Source organism: Anser cygnoides, chromosome 4 (assembly GCF_040182565.1).
Source record: "Anser cygnoides isolate HZ-2024a breed goose chromosome 4, Taihu_goose_T2T_genome, whole genome shotgun sequence".
Taxonomy (NCBI): Eukaryota; Metazoa; Chordata; class Aves; order Anseriformes; family Anatidae; genus Anser; species Anser cygnoides.
The window spans coordinates 35,678,825-35,688,559 of NC_089876.1; the positions used below are offsets into that span (position 1 = coordinate 35,678,825).

Below are 9,735 nucleotides of genomic sequence, written 5' to 3' on the forward strand. Positions count from 1 at the left end.
ACAGAGATGAGTATGGAAGAAAATCTGCAACAAATTTCAGAACCATCTTATGAACTTGCATAAAGCTTACAAGCTTGTACAGCCCTTAGGAGGTCAGCTGACATGCCCAACTCTTAGACGGTATTTGAGAAACTTGTGTCCTTTATCTTAAATCTCATTTTGGGATCGTTTAATACTGAGCTGATAAGAGGTTTAAAATCCTGCCACACAAGTGTGGAATTTATTGCAAAGAAAAAGCAAAAAAAAAAAAAAAGAAAATCATGGATATAATAATGTGTTTTTTTTTCTAATAGCTCGCAAGTTTAAAATCAGTTTGCCTGAGAAAGCACCATTTGAAAATGCACACAAAATAATATACTTTACAACTCTTTAGAAATATTTTTAAAATACAAATATTTTTCTGCAAAATGCAAGTTAGCAGCAAACAGTTAGGAAATTGGAATCTTGCTCAAATCCTGATATACATATTGTGTCATAATGAAAACTAGATGCAAGCTTTTGGGACAAGGACAGCATCTGTTCATTCTGCAGAGCATTTTCTCCACTTGCATTGATGGAGAAGGAAGAGTTTGTCTTTTATTGGTTAAAATGTTCTGTCATGCGCACGCCCTACAGCTGGGTTCTCAATAGGTTCTCCTCTTACGAGAGTAGCTGAAGAATGAGTGGATGGCAATTCTAAGTTTTCTACAGATGCAGTAATGAAATTAATTGCAGCCAAATTTTTAGTGCTAAATAACTAATGCATTTTTAATATAAAACGGTTGTTTGGGGAAAAATACACCCAAGCTTCTTACTAGAACCAAAGCCATGTGTAACTGTACTGAGTAGGCATTACGTTGCTTATGTGTATATAGGAGCAGAAAGTAGTCTGTAACTATCTTTTAAAATGATGCATTTTGCTTTTTTTTTCTGACCAGATAAAAAGTGGGAAGGTGCATTACGTATCTGATGCTGGAATTGCTGGGAAGGTGGAGAGAAATATCCCAGAAGTGTACACTGCGGATGGCCAGTGGCATTCTGTACTCATTGAGAAGAATGGCTCTATCACTATCCTGTCGGTCGACAAGACTCATAGCCGAGACATTCTCCATACCACGCAAGATTTTGGTGGACTAAATGTTCTTACAATTTCTTTGGGAGGAATCCCACCAAGCCAACCTTTCAAGAGCACAGTTGCAGGTATTATTTTTTGAATTCTTTTTTAAATATACTGCACATGAGCACATATGAGCAGACAAAGGGTGTCTTGTTTGCTTAAAGGTTGCAGAAAGTACTGTAATTCTTTATCAGTAACTAATATACTTCCACACTTTGCCAGGAAAATTGCAATTTGAATGAGTAAGGATTGCAAATTTTTGTTCCTTTAATATACACTGCAGCCTTGTTATTTTGAAAAGACAGCATTCCATCTGCAGATCTTGTTGGAGGCAGGGTTAGGGTTTGCTTGCTTGTCTGCAAATGAGTTGTAATGATTTTGTTATGTTAATGGAGAAGAAAGGACCTATTCTCTACCTGGGTCAGAATCTGGAAAATCAAGGCAAACCTACTGAGGCAAAAATTCTAAATGAGAACTTTGTCTCTGTAGGGGTTTGGTAAATACTGCAGGATTTAGCCTGTTATTAATATGATTAAAATATTTTCTGAAACTCCAACTTCCTCCTCCTTTATCCTGCTGTCAGATGAAGAATAGGATTTATTTCTGAGCAACAGAAACCAAGGACAATAAAGAACCACCCTCTGACCAGCATCTAGCTGTAAAATCAGTAAATCAGTCTCCCTTAAGAGTTAAAACAACTGTCTTAGACCCTGGCAAAAGATGTAGATAACATATATTTGATATTATTCCCCCAGTAATAAGTAAAGATGGAAGTGATTTTAGCTGGAAACTGTGAGATATTCCAGACAATGCAGGCATAGGTTTCACAAAGTTTTTTATATTAAAAGATTGTCCTGACTATAAGAAATGCGACCAGATAAAGTAACTTTGAAAGCTGCAAATTCACACGTCACATTTGTGTATTGTGAGCTGGTTTGAAATGGGGTATGAAATCATATGAATGCTATGCTTACCTTTACCCTTTTTACATGTATGTTTTATGAGCAGTGTATGCATGGAAAAGCCAAAGAGGCTTTTAAGAAAGCTGGAACAAAGAAAATTGAGGACACTAAGTTCTCACTGTCTAATGCAGCAGCAGACAAGTTATGATTGTCTGCCTTCCACTATGATAGTATAATCCAAAATCTCATATTCATATGATGTTTTTTTTAATACTGGATTACAATGTGTACGACATACCAAGGATTTACAAGGGGGAGACATAAAACTCTGCATGAACTCAGATGGTCAAAAATATCTGAAGCACTGTTAAAGGCAGACAAAAACATACATGGGTGATGATTCCCGGGCTGTGAAGCTGGGATATCCAATGTTTTCAAACCTGGGTAGACCTGACAAAATCCCAGTTGCTGTGTGTCACGTCACTGCTGAAAGGGACCACCAAGCATGAGGCAAGCTAATCCTCCATTTTGCTTGGTCTTCAAAGTGAACTTAAATCCTCAATTTCCTCTTTATTTGGGAATGTGAAAACAGGAGAAAATGAAAATATAAGTAATGCTGAAAGAAAATACAGCTCTTTCAAAATGGAAATAATACAGAAATAACATGCTTGCTTACAAAAAAGTCCTTGGACTTTCATGTCCCTTTACACTATATGACTTGCATCTCTGAGCAAAACTTATTTTACGTTGATACCCACTCATATTTCATTTCTGACATAAGAAAGCGTTCAAATTTTAAAACAACATCCTTTGGAGCTTATAAATCTATAACAGCACCTCATACAACTCGAGTATATTTGCTTTTTCAAGACAGTCAATATTCATAACTTTTAACTCTGCATTAGCTATTTTTATGGAGATTTCCACAACTATTCATGAACTTACTATTCATAGTGGCTATTCTCTCATTCACAAAGTACATTTGCAGAAATTAAACTTCCTCTGACACTAATGATGCATGGAATATTTGCTCCTTTTTATTGTTTCACTCAAATGCAGTGCTTCAGAACTGAGTAGCGGCACTTTCCTGCTCCTTGTAGATTATTTCTGAAGCATAATAGCTGATAAATTTGGTCTTAAATATTACTTTTCTGTAAACCTGGCACTGTGAATAGTATCCCAAGGACCATCCCTCAGCAGTTAAGGAGAAAGAAACGTGTTTCTTACAGCAATCGCACATGTTATACCTGGGAGTATAATTTGCAGTCAAATCTGTGCATACCATTTTGTCACAGCTCTGAGCAGAGGTCAGTGTTAGGTTGTACTATTCTAAAACCCTTGCAGAAAGGATTAACTCTTAGGAACACAGAGAATTATTAGGCTGGCAAAAGACTTCACACACAACTGCACAAAGGCCAGGGATAATCCATCTCTGTGGGCTATTGCGGCGCTGAAACTCTGCGTCACCTCTGGCAGGGTAGCACTACAACTAAGCTATGGGAAGTTTGGGAAAAGCTCCCTTTTGATTCAGAGGCATACAAGTATTGCCATGAGCAGCGCCCTTCCTTAGCACTGTAAGACAGGAGGCTTAGCTGAAACACAACAGGCAACTTCAGCTCTGAAAGGGTAAATTGGAAAGAACACAAGGGAAATCATAGCTAATGTTTTTTGTTAGCACAGCCAAGCCAGCTGTGAACAGGTTTCTCTACATGTGGATGATAAGAAGTTATAGAAATATGGGAAAATTAGAAAAGGAAAACATTCACATATATTGAATGAAGTCATTAGAGGAAATATTTGTTCAAATTCATTTGAAATATATTAAATACTATTAGAATAGATATTTCCCTATAGTAACCATTTGAATTCTTGGCTTATTTGCTGAATTAAGTGGAGCCATTCATTTAGCTCGAATGAAATGGGTCTATGAATTGAAAATTAATTGAGTTACTTTAATGATATATTTTTAGAAAATATAGCGTTTCTGCAAAATCCAAAGATCTTATTGCTTAGTATTTTGGCAAAATGGTTACTTAATGTTTTAGCAAGATAATTTTGCTCTAAGGGGAAACTACTTTGTAATAAAGATCTGAGAATGTTCTTCAGACTTCCTTTGATGAGCCTATCTGTAAGAAAGGCAAGCTACAGGCACCAAAGTAGCTATTTGCATTGCAAAGCTCAAATCTAATCTGCTCAGCAAGTGACAAAGTTGAGTTTATGCATGGGCAACTTGTTTTTACCCAAAACACATTTTTTCATTTAATTTCTTATTATGTTTTTCCTTCATTTGAACTATACTACCAGTTTCCAAACTTGAGGTACATATTTACTAATCAGGCAGTAGTTCCTTCTCCTGTGCAGCTTAACTAATTTTTAAAAGCCAGAGCAACATTTTGAATTGTATGTAGGTTTCTGCTAACATTTGCCTGTTCTTTCAAAGCAGTGGAATTGCAAAACGTTTTGCAGGGCTTCTAGAAAACGTGATTTGTTTATTTCAGTTTCTTAACTGCAGATTCGAATACATTTTGTTTATTCACATAAGAATACTTCTGTTGCTTTGAAATCTTAGTATTGAAGTTAAAAGCCTTGACCTCTTTGAATTCTGATTTGGCAGACTTACAATAAGTAAAAGTGTTTTTTGTAAGGTATAAAAGTTACATCAGAAGCTCCGGGTATGAGCAGCCTTTACTTAACCTTCTCTTGCTTAGAAGCAGATTTCAGCTCCTGTCTAATATGTACCCCCCAAAACTGTCAAAAGTTTATGAACAAAATAACCATTACAACTAAGAGGAAACGTTTAAAGAAAGCAAGAAAACATTTCGTACACCATACTCTAAATGATTCAACACAGATTGTTAGATAGTGAAACATCTGAACAATCCGTCCTTCAGGTGAAACAAGTGGAGTTACTCAAAATTACACCAATGTCATTAATATCACAGATATTTCTACATTAATTACAATGGAAGATAAAAATGTGGGGAAGCAACCATAAGCTTAGTACACCCAAGATGTGTTTGTGAAAATAAGGAGACTTTATGTAGTAACTAACAGCACAATTTGCACCACATTCTGTTTAATACAGCATCACAAAAGAAGGCTGCCATCTCCATTGTGGCCTTGAGTTTTGCAATTTGTTGCTTGTGTGTTTGTTTTACCTTTCATTCCAAGGGGGTAAAATACATACTGCAGAGCTTCTAATCTGCTGATCAATAGCAGGCTTTCCCTTTAGCATGGCATCAATGCTCAGAGTTTCTTCTGCATCTTCTGACAGTGCATGCTTAGTCTCCAGATCCCAAAGTGACTACTGCTTTCTTTCCTAGGCTTCGATGGCTGCATTTCCTACATCAAGTATGGCGAGGAGAGCCTCCCCTTCGCCGGCAAGCACAGCCTCGCCACCCTCTCCAAAACAGACCCCTCGGTTAAGATCGGCTGCCGCGGCCCCAACGTCTGTGCCAGCAGTCCCTGCTGGGGCGAGCTGATGTGCATCAACCAGTGGTACGCCTACCAGTGCGTCCCACCGGGTGCCTGCACCTCCAACCCCTGCCAAAATGGAGGCAGCTGCGAGCCTGGGCCGCACGCTGGCTTCACCTGCAGCTGCCCCGAGGCGTATGCAGGGCAGAGGTGTGAGACGGTGGTAGCGTGCCTGGGGGTCTCCTGCAGCCCTGGCCATGTCTGCAGAGCGGGGCTCAGTGGTGGCCACGTGTGCCTGCCATCCCCTCACCCTGCTGAGCTGTCCCTGCCGCTCTGGGCTGTGCCCGCCATCGTGGGCAGCTGTGCGACGGTGCTGGCACTGCTGGTCCTCAGCCTCATCCTCTGCAACCAGTGCCGAGGGAAGAAGTCAAAAGCCCCGAAGGAGGAGAAGAAAACAAAGGAGAAGAAGAAAAAAGGGAGCGAGAACGTGGCGTTTGATGACCCTGACAACATCCCACCCTACGGCGATGACATGACGGTCAGGAAGCAGCCCGAAGGGAACCCAAAACCCGATATCATTGAAAGGGAAAACCCCTATCTCATCTACGATGAGACCGACATCCCTCACGCCACAGAGACCATCCCCAGCGCCCCTCTGGCCTCCCCCGAGCCCGAAATAGAGCACTACGACATCGACAATGCCAGCAGCATTGCCCCCTCGGACGCGGACATCATCCAGCACTACAAGCAGTTTCGGAGCCACACGCCCAAGTTCTCCATCCAGAGGCACAGCCCGCTGGGCTTCGCCCGGCAGTCCCCCATGCCCCTGGGAGCCAGCAGCCTGACGTACCAGCCGTCCTATGGGCAGGGCTTGAGGACGACACCTTTAAGCCACTCAGCCTGCCCTACTCCCAACCCCCTGTCTCGGCACAGCCCCGCACCCTTCTCCAAGTCATCGACTTTCTACAGGCACAGCCCAGCCAGGGAGCTGCACCTCGCCATAAGGGAAGGGAGCCCGCTGGAGATGCACAACGACGTCTGCCAGCCCGGCATTTTCAACTACGCCACTCGGCTGGGGAGAAGAAGTAAGAGTCCACAGACCATGGCGAGCCACGGCTCCCGACCGGGCAGCCGCCTGAAGCAGCCCATCGGGCAGATCCCTCTGGAGTCTGCTCCTCCGGTGGGGCTGTCCATCGAAGAGGTGGAGAGACTGAACACCCCTCGTCCCAGAAACCCCAGCATCTGCAGTGCCGACCACGGCCGGTCCTCTTCTGAGGAGGACTGCAGAAGGCCCCTGTCCCGGACGAGGAACCCGGCAGACGGCATTCCCGCACCTGAATCCTCCTCCGACAGTGACTCCCACGAGTCCTTCACGTGCTCCGAGATGGAGTACGACAGGGATAAGCCCATAGCCTACACCTCCAGGATGCCCAAATTATCCCAGGTCAACGAGTCCGACGCGGATGATGAGGACAACTATGGTGCAAGGCTGAAGCCCCGGCGGTACCCCGGCCGCCGAGGGGAGGGAGGGCCTGTGGGGGCACAGGCGGCCGGCGCCGGGGAGAGCTCCTTGCCCGTGAAGCTGGGGCAGCAGGCGGGAAGCTTCAACTGGGACAACCTCTTGAACTGGGGCCCGGGCTTCGGGCATTATGTGGATGTTTTCAAGGATTTGGCATCACTTCCTGAAAAAACAGCAGCAGCAGCAGCAGCGAGTGAAGACAGCAAAGGTGGTACAACGAAGGCTGTTTCCAAGGAGGGGGAAGCAGAACAGTACGTATAGGCTTTGTCTCCGGGTATTGCCACAGGGCAAGGCCATGGAACAATCAGACCATTGTATGGTTGTAGGAAAGGAAAGGTCAGCATTCGCACCCCAGGCCAGTTTGGTTGGAGGAGACTTTGAAAATAATAACCATTATGCTGCTGAAAGAGACTTAAAACATTTTTAATTTAATTATGCTTGGATGAATTTATTTCTCCTGCATGCATATTTGGAAACAAGATATTTGGCATGCAGCTTTTTAAAAGGGTTTCCTATTTACCGTTGTTTGGTTTGTGATTCTTAAATTAATAATGCTTTGTTCTGAAAATGAACTAAATTTTTTTTTGAATTGTGAAGGATGTGCATATTGTCTCCAGCTACTAATGTGTTTTATAATGCAAAAGTATTGAGGATTTAATTTTCCTTAAGAAGTGCATGGAAGAAGGATGATGAATGAAGGAATTACAGTAGCAAGGTGTCTCAGAAAACGTAGTTACCGTATCCTGCAGTTGCTCACATGTAAAGATTATGGAAGAAATCAGCTTGAGTAATTGCTGGCAACAGTGCTGTAAGTCTTATTCCATACAAGAGGTGCTAGAAGCAGCTCAAGCTGGTCAGCACTTTAGGAGATATTGTTCTTTTCAGCTTGTTAATTTGTTTGTTTGGGGGCTTTTCTGTCTTCTTTTGGGGATTTTGTTTTTTATTTTTTTTAATTGACAAAGTTGTGTGAGAGCTTCTGAATCTCTGTAAAATATTTGGGGATGCTCAACCCTGTTCCTTGCCTGCCCCCCCTCAGTGCTTCCAGTGGGAGGGCAGTGCTCAGCATATGTCAGCACAGCACAGCCAGGTTGCCTGGCTCACAGCATCATGATCAAGGGGAACGAGGAAAGAAACTCCATTTCCACATCTCTTGGCCTCTCATTGTAGCTGTGCAGCTGCTGCAGCCTGTGCTTCTCCCCAGATCCCATTGTCCCATCCGTACTCTGGAAAGGTAGTAGTAACACTCACCTACCTCACAGGGGTGTTGTGAGGACTAATTAGTTAACTCATCTGAAGTGCTTAGACATTATAAAGCACTATAATAAGTATTATCATAATTATTATTAAAGCACTGCCTAGCCTTTGTGACCTTTGGAGTGGCATTTTCTGCATTATATGATTTTCTATGATGAAAACTTTGAAGAATTATTTATTGTATAGAAAATTACTGCACTCTAGCATTTTGGAGCGGATATGAGGGAAAACTACTTGTAGACTCATTAATGTAGCTTACTGTTTGACCCAAATTCCCTAAGGTTTTAGGATAAGTAGTACTTCACAAAGTCCTTACATCTTCATGCAGATCTGATGAACCTATTGTACTGTGTAAAAACTTCAAATTTTTTTTTTTTTTTACCTAAGCTGTGTTTTTTATATCGATATTTTCCTATGCTGAATAGTTTTCTTACTTTCAGGGAAGGTAAGAAAAATACCTTTTTTACATTTGTTACTTATGTAACATCCATATTTTTCACATTTTGATAAAATTGTAACATACTGTATGCTTTCTACTTGTAAATGCCAATAATAGAATTAAAATATTTATTTAAAATCTTTAGTGTGTGTTATTAGAAACCTTTCATGTGTCTATTTCTCATTCCTTGATCTTCACTTTTATTAACTTTTTTTACAGAAACTGGACTTTAAGAAGCAAGTTGGTGGTGTAAAATATACGTTCAGTGTTCAGTCACAGTGAAGGCAGCACAAGGATCACTGTGGAAATTAAATTAGTCCCTCTGCAGAGGGGCAGCACCAGCCCAGCATGCTTCTTAAGGTACTGCCAAGTATCATAGGGTTCTTCCTCACAAAGGGACAAATTTTGCCAAGGGTGAGAGAAGCATTCAGTGTATCTGTCTTTTACATCATGAATGACCTTGATTGGTTCAAAAAGTAGCAGGTTTCACCTTTCTCAGGGAGATGGAGAAGAGTTAGTATTGCAGCATTGTGACATTGTCAAAATGTACAAAGTCTGCTTTCAGAGCTCTAATAACATAACAAAACTGCCTTTCAGTCTGTACAGGATTATTAATAGGAACCAGTTTTGTATTTGTTAATCAAGACTTCTATCTCTATTCAAACCTGAATCTTTCCAGTGGATAGTTATGAGTGTGAGAACAAGGCTCTTCTGTCACAAAGCAGCAGTTGGACGATAAATAACTGCATTCCTGTATATTTATAAAAAAGTAAATCAAACTTAGGCAACTTGTTGGAGAATGCAAACAGTGAGAAAGTTAAGACTACAATACAAGCAAGAGGTGAGTTCTGAAGTTACCATTTTTATTGATGGTATTTTGTTAAAAGAATTTAGAAGAACAGTAATAAGTTTTCTTATCTGTTACTTGTTTGTTTTAGAGTTTTTTGGTCAGGTTGTCTTGGAACCAGCAAAGAGGAATTGGTACTCTCTTTAGGTAAAAATGCTACCAACTATGTCTTGCCCCACGACAGTGAAAAGATAATGGGGCAAAGTAGCACACATTTGTATATAAGTAGTTTCTTCTGAAATAACTGAGATCCACAAATGATTT

General features: G+C 41.3%; 1 protein-coding gene across 1 annotated transcript in view; it reads left to right on the plus strand.

Moving 5' to 3' along the window:
• FAT4 (FAT atypical cadherin 4) overlaps nucleotides 1-8,768 on the plus strand; it is a 142,972-nt gene extending 134,204 nt beyond the window's left edge. Inside the window, exons 16-17 of the mRNA XM_048078120.2 lie at nucleotides 918-1,179; nucleotides 5,322-8,768. Of these exons, the coding sequence (XP_047934077.2) occupies nucleotides 918-1,179; nucleotides 5,322-7,192 (2,133 nt within the window). The 3' untranslated portion in view covers nucleotides 7,193-8,768. The remainder of the gene's footprint in view (nucleotides 1-917; nucleotides 1,180-5,321) is intronic.
• Nucleotides 8,769-9,735: the final 967 nt, after the last annotated feature.